Source organism: Globicephala melas, chromosome 11, assembly GCF_963455315.2.
Source record: "Globicephala melas chromosome 11, mGloMel1.2, whole genome shotgun sequence".
Taxonomy (NCBI): Eukaryota; Metazoa; Chordata; class Mammalia; order Artiodactyla; family Delphinidae; genus Globicephala; species Globicephala melas.
Window position 1 is genome coordinate 52,165,548 of NC_083324.2, and position 12,047 is coordinate 52,177,594.

General features: G+C 47.5%; 1 protein-coding gene across 2 annotated transcripts in view; it reads right to left on the bottom strand.

The window, feature by feature from the left end:
• Window positions 1-5,119, bottom strand: part of CMTM8 (CKLF like MARVEL transmembrane domain containing 8) — a 92,749-nt gene extending 87,630 nt beyond the window's left edge. Inside the window, exon 1 of one of the 2 annotated variants that reach the window (XM_060307575.2) lies at window positions 4,149-5,119. In XM_060307575.2, coding sequence (XP_060163558.1) covers window positions 4,149-4,295 — 147 coding nt within the window. In that variant the 5' untranslated portion in view covers window positions 4,296-5,119. The remainder of the gene's footprint in view (window positions 1-4,148) is intronic. The other variant, XM_030830045.3, reaches the window with a different exon arrangement.
• Between the last annotated feature and the right edge of the window lie 6,928 nt (window positions 5,120-12,047).

Sequence of the window (12,047 nt, forward strand, 5' to 3'; positions counted from 1 at the left end):
AGGGCAAGGGATTTTGACAACAGGTTTGGGGAAACATTGTGTTTTGTTCTCTATTACTTCCCCCAGGCTCAAGCAGGGAGTCAGGTTCTTAGCAATTCTTTGTCTCAGTATTTTGTATTTTCAAGGCAGAAAGTAGCATTCTTCTGGGGGCAGGTCTAACTTAATCTCAGGGCTGGAAGAGTAATAGTTTGAAACCGCCCTGCCGCCATCCTGGGATAAAGAAGCAGTGGTACAATTTTTCACTAAGTTCAAGAAACCATCCATTGTAAGCTGCATCCTGACCCAGATATTAAAACATGAACAAAAAACGATCTTGGGTCAATAAAACATAGTATACTATTTAGGGTGATCCTTAGCATTTTTAATTTTAAAAGTTCTTCTAATGTAAAAAAATATTTTTAGTTTAATAGGCTCACATTACTAATGACAGTTTAAATTAATACAGCTTTGGGGAAAGATAACTTCAGGATATATATCAAAACAGAATATGTAAATTTGTATACCCTTTGACACATCAATATATACTTTAAGGAACTTTCCCTCAATAAAGTCAACTGGAGGGTTTCCCTGGTGGCACAGTGGTTAAGAATCTGCCTGCCAATGCAGGGGACAAGGGTTTGAGCCCTGTTCTGGGAAGATCCCACATGCCGCAGAGCAGCTAACCTGTGCATCACAACTACTGAGCCTGAACTCTAGAGCCCGTGAGCCACAACTACTGAGCCCATGTGCCACAACTGCTGAAGCCTGCGTGCCTAGAGCCCGTGCTCTGCAACGAGAAGCCACCGCAATGAGAAGCCCACGCACCGCAATGAAGAGTAGCAACCGCTCGCTGCAGCTAGAGAAAGCCCATGCGCAGCAACGAAGATCCAACACAGCCAAAAATAAATACATAAATAAAATTAATTAATTAAAAAAAAGAAAAGAAAGTCACCGGAAAAGTGTGGAAAGAGAGGGAAAAACAGGAAGATTGCTACACCACTGGCTATACTAGTAAAACCTAGAACATGTTAGTTTTAAAACAGAAAGCTGAGGAAATCAAATATAGTACTTCTATATGACAGAAAACTGTAATAATGCAAGAGATCCAAGACCCTGAAAAATGTTCATGGTAAGTAAACACAGCAGTTAAATCCATCAGAAAAATTATAAGAAAATACATGCGTAGGGGAAAAAAAGTATAAAAGGAATTTCAGGAAAAAAACTAAGAAAATGGAAAGATAAAAATTCAATTTAAAAAAAATCTCCTTAAACGTCCATGAGTTTTCCTGATTGAGAGAACACACCAGGTCCTTAGTGCCTCCTATGAAGGCACATCATTATGATGTTACAGATCTCTGGGGAGAAAGAAGATTCTACAAGCTTCCAGAAAGGGTGGGGGGTGGGGATCAAGAATTGGAATTTTTCTTAAAGAATTATAAGAGCTAGAAGATAACAGAGGAATACTTTCAAAATTCTGAGGGAAAACAATTTCCAATCTACCATTCTTTACATAGTCAACCTATTAATTATGTGTAACAGTGGAATCAAGATATTTTGAAAGATGCAAATCTCGATTTACACACGCATCCTTTCTCAGGAGACTACCAGAGGCTGTGTATTCCCCTAGCGGCAGTGAGTCAAGACAGAGAAGGGCACAGGTCATGGGAAGGAGGGGGTCCAACCCAGGAGAGAGGGGAAGAGAATCTCCAGGGTGACACGCAGGAGATCCCAGGCCATTAGCTGTGCCCAGGTGAGCAGGCTGGGTGGGAGGAGGTGAGTAGCTCCCAGAGAGGATTGGTCAGAAGGATGACCCTGACTGAGTACCTGCTGTGTCTCAGTTTCCAGAGAGGGGATTCAAACAACTAAGGTAAAGTTAGTGTCTAAATATCTAGAGAACTAAAACACGGAAATAGAATTACAAACTGCAGGGAAAACAAGAAATTGGGCAGAAAAGGAAAAGCACTCACAGACCACTCAGTGGCTCCGTGAACAGTGTTTCCTGTATCCTAAGGTAGCACTGGTTAGTGATGTAACCCAAAGACAGGAAAGGTGTATGTATAATGGGGGTGGGAAAGAGGTGGTCCAAGAGAGCTAAAGCCTCATCTTTCAGAATGGGAAGCCACTGAATAACATCTACAATTTGGGGAAGCGGGGGGAATCAAGAACCAGCGATGGTGGGGGAAACTTACATTTTTACCCGTAGAACCATGACTCTTTAAAACTTGTGCATATACAGACGTGTTAAAAATAAAAACCCAACTCTACTAGTAATAAGGACAATTTTTCCTGCATATTTTTCCATTTTTTTCAAAAAACGTATTGAGGGGCTTCCCTGGTGGCACAGTGGTTGAGAGTCCGCCTGCCGATGCAGGGGACACGGGTTCGTGCCCCGGTCCGGGAAGATCCCACATGCCGCGGAGCGGCTGGGCCCGTGAGCCATGGCCGCTGAGCCTGCGTGTCCGGAGCCTGTGCTCCGCAACGGGAGAGGCCACAACAGTGAGAGGCCCGCGTACCGCAAAAAACAAACAAATTTTAAAAAAAGTATTGAAATCGTAAAGTATACATGCCAACATCAACAGTGGTTATTTCTAGTAACGCGATTGTGGACCATTTACATTTTTTCTTTCACTTTCCAACTTTCGGAAAAAGTATGTAACATGGAGTTTATTGACCATAAATCAGAAAACAAGAGGTGTTTTACTTTAAGCCTGGTCCACATCCACCACAGGGTAGAAGCCCCATCTCTGTCATTTTAGCTTCTGCTCTTTCTGCTGGAGCAGGGGAGCCTGCCAACTCCTTCATTCACACAGCAAATATTTGTTGAATTCCTATAAGCCAGGCCCTGCACAGTGATTCCAATACCCCAGCTTTTTTTTGGATCTCCTGAAGGCCTCAATGCCAGCTGGGGGAACCAGCTGGGGCAACCAGCTGAGAGAACCAGCTGGGGCATGGGCTAAGCCAACACTTCAAACTCCTCGTGCACTGGATACACCTGGGATTGATTCAGTTGGTCTGGGTTGGGCTCTGAGGCTCCGGAGGAGCAAGCAAGCTACTTGATGTGCACAGGTTTTGCTGAAGGTTTCTCAGAGGAACCGCTGGGGTCCTCAGTCACTTCGGCACCATCATGGCCCCATATAGGCTAGATTTCAATCCCACAAATGTTTAAGTGAAAGTATACGAGATACAGCAAAAGGGGCGCTGCTTAGACAGCTGCAAGGGATGCCCCTTGGCAGTTAAGAGCAGGACTCTGGAGTAAGGCAGGCCTGGGTTTGAATCCCACCTCCACCACCCCCAGGTGCGACCTACTTCCTCTCTCTGAGTCTCAGTCTCTTCACATGTAAAATGAGATAATAATTAAAGCTACATTCACAGGATAGGGTTGTTGTGTGGTACATGAGAGCACGAAGGCATCTAAAGCGCTTGACGAGACCCTGGCACAGGATGAAGACAATAAATAGTGGCAACCACTAGCTGCTAACACGGCCGGCGTCCTTTCTCAGCCACGATGGGACCTAAGGGGCGATCACTCGACCTCTCAGCCTCCATGTCTTCCTATGGAGAGGAGAAGGCACATGCCCGGCCTCCTCCCCAGGAACGTTCTGAGTCTTAAACCAGGATGTGCACAGCACCAAACAGGAGACCCTTTGGTCTTCAAAGAGCACCAGACAGGAGACCCTCAGATTTTATTCAGTAAATGTCTCCTGATTCACCTCGATTTTACTACCAGGGAGATAAATTTAAAAAAAGAAAAAGTCTTCTCCTCTCCTCTGATCTTCGTAAAGTTTTTCTTTTAGGGAAAAGGCCACCCAGGTAGAGAGCAGATAAGGGAGGCGCCAGGTGTCCCTGACACTCATTAACACAAACTCAATGCCCACCAAGCATCCTGCTCTCAGAACACACCACGACCACAGAGAGGACCCAGCAAGTCGAGTTTCTCTCCAACGGACCTCCCAAGGGTCACGACCGTCTCCCCCAAAAGAGCCCAAGGTGATGAGACCTCGTTCAGAGAGGGGGTCTCTGAGTTCGGCACCTGGGGATGAAGAAGAGGCTGAGCAAAAAGGATTCCTTCGAAGCCCTCCCGAGCATGTGAACAAGCTCCCAGGCGAGGAGCACGGCGCGGGGCCCACCTGCGCCCCTGCCCCCAGCCCAGCCCGCCCGGAGGCACTCACGATCTCCGCCACGATGAGGAGTCCGGGCAGGGTGCGGAGGAACTCGCGGTCGTAGGCGAAGCTGCTGCTGGTGGTGGAGAAGTTCTCCGCGAAGGAGCTGGCGGTGGTGGTGACGGTGTGCGAGCGGGCGCGCTGCGGCTCCTCCATCGTCGCGCCCCGGCCGGGCCGGCCCCGCCTCGGGGACCCCCGGCGCGTCGGGGCTGGCCGCGCGGCCCTGAGCCCGGGGACACCGGCGGGGGGGGGAGGGGAGCGCGGCGGCGCGGGGCCCAGGGCGCGCGGGGGTCACCGCCTGGATCCGTCCGGCCGCAGTGCGTGTCCGTAGAGTGCGCGGCCTCCCCTGCTCCTAGGCGCGCGGGCTCTCGGCCTGCGCGGGGGCCCCGGAGCAGGAGACCGGGCGAGGGGAGGCCGCCAGCAGCCAAGGGAGGCGGCGAAGGCCGGGCGGAGGGGAGGGGGCGTGGAGAGGGGCGGGCGCGCGGCTAGCGGGGAGAGACCGCCCCGCGGAGGCGCCGAGGAGCGGCGGCCGCTTCACCTGTTGCGGGGCTCAAGGACGGAGGGCGCGCTAGCGCGCGCGGGGCGGCAGGCTGCACGGAGAGCTGGGGCAGGAGGGCGCGGGGAGTTGCGGGAGGGGGGGAGGGCGCGGGGAGTGGGGGGAGGGAGGGCGGGGGTCGCGGCCGCTCCGCCAGGCCCCGCCTCCCGGGGGCGGGCCGCCGTTAACCTGTCTCCTTCCACCTGGCGGCGGCCAGCCCTGGGTCCTTGGACCCCGGGGAGAGCCAGGCCTCCGGGCCCTGCGGCTCCGGGAATGGAGGGTGTGGAGAGGGGCGGTGACTCTAGGGGCGTAAGAGCGGCTGGAATTACGATCCGGCCGGACCTTAGACCCGAGATCGATGCGAGGCCGCCGGGACGGTCCAACCAGAGCTTCTCCCCCTGCCGCCGCTTCCGCTGCCGAAGCCCGGCGTGATTTCTTGCCCCTCCTGCCAGGAACAAATTTGAGGAACCAACTTTTTCGCCGGGTTTGGAAAGCGAGATGCTTCTTGGCGCTCGCAGTGGCTCGATCGCCGGGATCCGTGGAGCCTCGGGACCGGCACCTGGCACGGAGATAAGAGCGGGGAGATATTTGGGATCCCTGGTCATGATGAGTCAGTGTCCCATAACCCTCGGGAGGAAATGTTGGAGGAAAGCTTGAACGGTGTGTGTGTGTTGTGCAAACTGAAGTTTCTGACTAACGGGCTGTATTTTCCTGGGGTGCGGGAGAGGATGAGGGAGCCCTACACAGTGAGGCAGCTTGTTAGAGGGTCGGGCTGACCCGAGCTCCAACACCGGCACTTGCATTTCTCAGCTGTGTGACCAGGAGCAAGGGCCTCTACCTCTCTGTGCCTCAGTGGTGCCATCTGTAAAATGCGTACATGGGCGCCTTGCCAACAAAAGCATCTTCATGGCGCTCTCTCCTTTTGTATTGTGAAAGGATGGCAAGAAACGTTCTATTTTATTCAGAAACCCCCAAAAGGAAAGGAAATAATCCTTGTTCACAAATAAAGCGTCGCTCTGGAGTCACCGCATCTGTCTTATCCGTCCCAAGACACGTTTAAAAAAGATCAGAAGGGACATTTTTTGCCACAATGTCCTATCAGCTGAGCAGAGAAAGCAAAAACTATTGCATACGATCTAATAAAACAAAACAAGGAATTCGTTTCTTTTAGTCTAGGGCCTACTCAGGAGGACCTCAGGGAGTAAAAAGTTAAGGCTTCAAAAGCATTACAAAGACGACGATTTAGAGAAATTCCATCTATGAGCATTTGCTAAGCATCTTGGGCTGGTGGGTAAAGAGAATAAGAAATATAGCCCTTTCCCCGAGAGCAGCCGTTCCCAACGTGTGGTACCCGGACCAGCAGCATCAGTATCAACCAGGAACTCTCAGAAATGCAAGTTCTCAAGCCCCTAGACCCACTGAATCAGAAACTCTGAGGGCAGACGCCAGGAAGCTGTTTTTGAACCAGCCTTCCAGGAGACTCTGATACATACTGAAGTTTGAGAGCTACTGGTTTAGAGAAGTTTGAGAGCTACTGGTTTAGAGAAACCAATTTTGCAGCTGTGGAAGTAAGAGATACACACATGGAATGGCTGGAGAAGCTGTCTGTGGCATCATGCAGGACCTATAACGAAGGCAGGAAGGAAGTCGAAACAGCTCTATTTCTGTATTACAAAGGGCAAGCCCTTCTCAGAGGCCAAATGGATTTCAAAACTCAGATCTTTAATTTAGAAAGGTAAAAATGTACATATACCATACATCATATAACACCTTCAGTGAGGTCTGGAGTGGTACTTTCATCAAATACACTAGTTTCCGGCAATGAAAATACGTGAATGAATTAAGTGTGTGTTTGGCTTATCTACTGCAGTGTGATAAATGCTCCCAAACATCAGTGGTTTAAACTAACAACCATCTAGGGCTTCCCTGGTGGCGCAGTGGTTGAGAGTCCACCTGCCGATGCAGAGGACATGGGTTCGTGCCCCGGTCTGGGAGGATCCCACATGCCGCGGAGCAGCTGGGCCCGTGAGCCATGGCCGCTGAGCCTGCGCGTCCGGAGCCTGTGCTCCGCAACGGGAGAGGCCACAGCAGTGAGAGGCCCGCGTACCGCAAAAAAAATAAAAATAATAAAATAACAACCATCTTACTCATGAATCTGTGGGTCAGGCATTTGGGCGGGGCTTGGCTGGCAGAGTCTTCTGCTCCGCAGGGTGTTGGTTGGAGTCATTAACTCAGCTGTTTTCGGCCGGTGGCAGGGCAGGTGTGGAAAGGCTGAAAAGCCTTCACTCACATTCTGTTCACTCCCTTTCTGGCACTTCAGTGCCCCTCTACCTGGCCTCTCTCTCTCTCCATGAAGCTTATTAGGCTTCCTCATAGCATGGTGGGTTCAGAGTAGTTGGACTTCTACACAGTAGTTGGCTTCCAAGAGGGGAAAAATAAGCAGAAGCTGCAGATCTCTTAAGATCCAGCCTTGAAATTTCTGCCACATTCTATTGGTCAAAGCCAGTGATAAGGGCAGCCTGATTCAAACAGCGGGGAAATAGACACCATGTCTGGATGAGAGAAGCAGCAAAGGACTGTGGCCTTTGCTTTTAATCCACGGCCTTTCATTTTTTAATCAATTAAGTGGGATTAAAAAAGACAATGAATAACTTCACAGCATAACTTCACACCAGGTTAAGTCATATGTTTCTACCAAATACATTTTCTGCAAACTTGAAACTTTTGGTTTTCAGCTTCTTAGATTTCAGAATTACAAAGAAGCAATTATACACTGGTTGTTGACAAATGGGCTGCTCCTTTCCAACTGCTGCCTAAATTCAGGTGCTCATCTTCTGCCTGGAAGCCTCCTGATGGGATGTCCATTCCTCCAACGACATGTTTATACAATCCACCCTTCATCTACCTGCAAGAATTATTGTCCTGAAACCCCAGGCTCAGATCTGGGTTAATGTCCCACTGTGCACACTATAAAAGCCACTAGGAGGTGGCACACCTCATGCTTCCAGCCCTTTTCCCAAACTGCTCTAGAATGCTTCCCATTCCAACTCCAAATACATTTTCACATGTCTCTGTAGGTGTGACCACTTTATGTCCATAACCAGCTCTTCTCAGCCTAGAAAGCCTCCTACCTTCACCCACAGCTCAAATCTACATCCTTTGGGCCCATTTCAAAAGCCACCTTTTCTGTGATTTCCATTAGATTTCCATAAAGCTTATTCTTTTCTTCTTTGCTTTAGAATTCATTCATTTTATGCACCTCTCTTTACCACTTCTTGAGGGACTATGAACTACCCTTCTTTATCTCCCTCCCCACCAGAGGAGGTATTGAATGAATGCTGAAACCCAAACTTTATTCTTTTTTTTTAATGATGAAGTCTAGCTTATTTTCTTTTGTTGCTCATGCTTTGGATTTTATATCTAAGACTCCATTGCCAAATCCAAAGTCATGAAAATTCACACCTGTGGTTTTTTTTAGTTGATTAATTAATTTATTTTTGGCTGCATTGGGTCTTCGTTGCTGCGTGCGGGCCCTCTCTAGTTGTGAGCAGGGCCACTCTTTGTTGCAGTGCGCAGGCTTCTCATTGTGGTGGCTTCTCCTGTTGCTGAGCACAGGCTTTAGGCGCACTGGCTTCAGTAGTTGTGGCGCACAGGCTCAGTTGCTCCGTGGCACGTGGGATCTTCCCAGACCAGGGCTCGAACCCATGTCCCCTGCATTGGCAGGTGGATTCTTAACCACTGCCCTACCAGGGAAGTCCCCCAAACTTTATTCTTAAATGCAGAAAAATATCAGAGGAAGAAAAGGTAGGCCCTGCCCTCCTATAAAAGACTTCAAGCAGAACAGAGCTTTGAGCTTAGACTTGTAGGAGGTATCTAATTCACTAAAAGGGAGGAGAAGGTGGACAGGTAAGAAAGACATCACCCAGCCTATAGGAACAGGCGAAGTGACACCACAAGTGCCAGCATGAGTAGGCCAGGTACAAACAGATACAGAGAAATCTAAGGAGATCTGTTTGCATGGAAGAAGGTTCTCGTGTGGGTTGTTGAGGGTTTATACAGAGTCTGAAATATGGTTTCCACTAGGCCATATTACCCAAGAAAAAAGCTATGAGATGTAGCATTGCCAAGAATCCGTGGAGCCCAGGCCATTCCATAGGGACCCAAGGCTCATCAATAATTCAGTGAAAAAGTGGACACCTTGTGACTTTTACCTACTATCTGAAAGAGGACCAAGGGACATTCTCATTTATAAGAATTTTTTATAGATTCCTCTAACAGTCGTTTCTCTTCATTATTATTCTAGTTTAAAATTAATTAATTTCAGGCAAGAATCATCAATGGATGTTAGAATTAGTGAGTGGAAGTATGATGAGAAAAAAGGATATTTACATCATCTCTAAGTATCTCCCCAGAAGATACAGTTTTCCCTTTGAATACTTATGAATTCATAAGTAACTCTGCAGTAGGGAGACCTGTGAGACACCACCAGATGTCAAAGTCAGTATTATCAGATAGCGTGTACCTCCTGATCTGATGCATCGAGGAGAAGGCAACATCACTTCTGTGGTCTTCTTATCAAAATGAATAACCTGACTTCAGTCATGAGGAAAGAACAGACAGACCAAAATCAAAGGACATTTTGTTAAGTATCAAGGTCATAAAAGACAAAGAAACACTGAGGAATGGTTCCACACTTGAGAGCCAAGTGCAAGGTAAAATGCTAGATGAGTTGGAAAAAGAACCTCAGGGGACTTCCCTGGCGTCCGGTGGTTAAGACTCCATGCTTCCAATGCAGAGGGTTCGGGTTCGATTCCTGGTTGGGGAACTAAGATCCCACATGCCATTCGGCCAAAAAATTAAAAAATAGAATAAAATACATGTGAATTCAAAAATATACAATTAAAAAAAAAAACACCTCAGTGAGACAGTGGGGGAAATCTGAATAAATTTTGTAGATTAGATAACAGCATTGTATCAGTGTTAATCCCATGATTTCAATCTTGATACTCTTGTTATGTAAAATGTTAATATTTGTGGCATCTGGGTGAAAGTTTACAGAAAATCTTTTTTTTTTTTTTTGCAATTTTTTTGGTTAGTCTGAAATTGTTTCCAAAAGTTAAGAAAATAAAAATAATTATTTATGGTTGATCACAAATAGGGTTCTCTAGTTCCAACTGTAGTTCAGATTCTCCAAGCACATTTGATTTTGTAGTTTATCCACCCCAGAACTTCCTGTCTCTCCTCCTCTTGTTATTAATGTGTCTTGTAGGGAAAGCAGGAGTTTGGCTTAGAAGTGAGAATGTTCTTTCACTCAGTCCTGAAAGCTACCAGTCAGTCTGGTCTGTCCTCAACTTGAAAACAGGCAGACATGGGGCCCAAATCCATTCACCAATGAAGCTGTAGGTCTGTTTGTTTGTGTTCCAAGATGCTCTCTCAGTTTGACCAGAGGCCTTAAGTCCTCTGGGGTTAGCAGATAAGGTCAAACAAGTAAATGTATCAGCCAGTTTTGTTTCAGAATGGCTTCTTGAATTGTGGTCTTCTAACCAGATACACTTGGGCTTAAAATATTAACTTTGTAGAAGGTTCTTACCTCACACAAAGGAGTCCATTCACTCCCATTTTCTTGAAACATATGATCACCTGGGTCACACTTTATTTTTGTGTTTTAGTTTTAGAAACAGGGACCAGAAATATTTCACTTTCCTCTTACCATAAATCCACATTTGGGAACCTGGAAATGCAGTGAAATCAGCCCAACATTCAAACTCAGTTGAGGGACATGTAATAGAGAATGGTGGGGTCTGTGGTGAACAAGAGCACGAATGCTCTAAAATGGCCACCTGGGTTTCTACCCCACCTGATTGCTACCTTGCAAAACTTTGGGCCTAGTATTGCTAGAAATCCCAGTTTATTTATTTTCAGCCACACAGCGCAGCTTGTGGGATCTTAGTTCCCCGACCAGAGATCGAACCTAGGCCCTCGGCAGTGACAGCTTGGAGTCCTAACCACTAAAATACCAGTTTTTAAATATTGCCAGTTAACGTCCATTATTTTAAAAGACTGTATGTGTCACCTTTGTGGGCTGAACAACGAATCTGAGAAACCATCAGTTGGCATCACCTGATTCAGGCAAAGGGGGAAGGCTCTCTTCTCCCTTCCCAGCCCCCTCTCCCTCTCCCTCCCCCTGGGAGGCCCTCTAGAAGTCTGAGAGGGTGACTCTGAGGGTGACTCTGAGGGTGGAGGGGCTGGAGGAACTACTGAGGAGAGAGAGGTGAGTGAAACGTGAAATCAGTGGAGGGGTACTTAGGGTTGACCAGGGTTCTCTGGAGCCGAGGAAGGTTAAGAGTGGGAAAATTTAGAGGGGTTAAGAGTCAGCTGATTTAGAACTAGGTGTTTAGAAGGTGTAATAATAATAACTAAGTAGTAATTAATTTATCATTGGCTTATTTTGGGTCAAGCACTGCCTTAAGTTGAATTCTATTTGATTTTTTAAAAATCTTGGGACTTCCCTGACAGTCCAGTGGTTAGGACTCGGCGCTTTCACTGCTGAGGGCCCGGGTTCGATCCCTGGTCAGGGAACTAAGATCCCACAAGCTGGGCAGAGCCAAAATAAAATAAAATGAAAAATAAAAATAAAAAATAAAAATCTTAAGGGTCTTGATCTCAATGAAAAAGATGGGCTCCCCAGAGTTCTTAGCTGCAGCCATTGGCTCAAAAAACATTGATCTAATATCTACAATGTGCTGTGCTCTATTGGACTACACAGCTCTGTACGACTGTCCCTTCCTTTACTGAATATGTCATCAGAAACGGGGAGAGAGCAGTAAATGAGTGATGAGTGGGATCCCTGCCAGGCCAGGGGTGGGCCCAAGGTCAGCCTGCACAGTGGGAAGGCAGCATGGTCATCCTGGGGACCAGGGACTGTTTCTTCCAGCAGCAGACATTTAACTGTTTTCAAGGGCCATTCGAAGTTAACTAAGCAAAGAATCGGATAGAGGAGGAAATTCCAGAGGAAGGACACAATTCCCCCATCAGGAAGCACTGGATCGGTGTGTTTGCTGAGATATATGGTGAGTTGGGTTTTCAGCCCACCTGGCTGTCCAGGGTAAAAAGCAATGGGCCTGCTCCCTCTCCATTTGGTCCATAAACATTAATTACACTGTGCTTGGTCAAAGGGGGAGATGGGGAGAAATTCCATCAATGAGCATTTATGAAACTCGTTATCATACCATACCCGCTCCTGTTCGAGCCACTGAGAGTTGCAGGGGTGCATGTGTGTGTGTGTATGTTATCATCTTCCTAGAGGAGTGAATAAAGTCAAGGTCAGGTACTTGAGGCTCTCGTGATCGTCAAGCTTTTTACTTTTTCTGCAA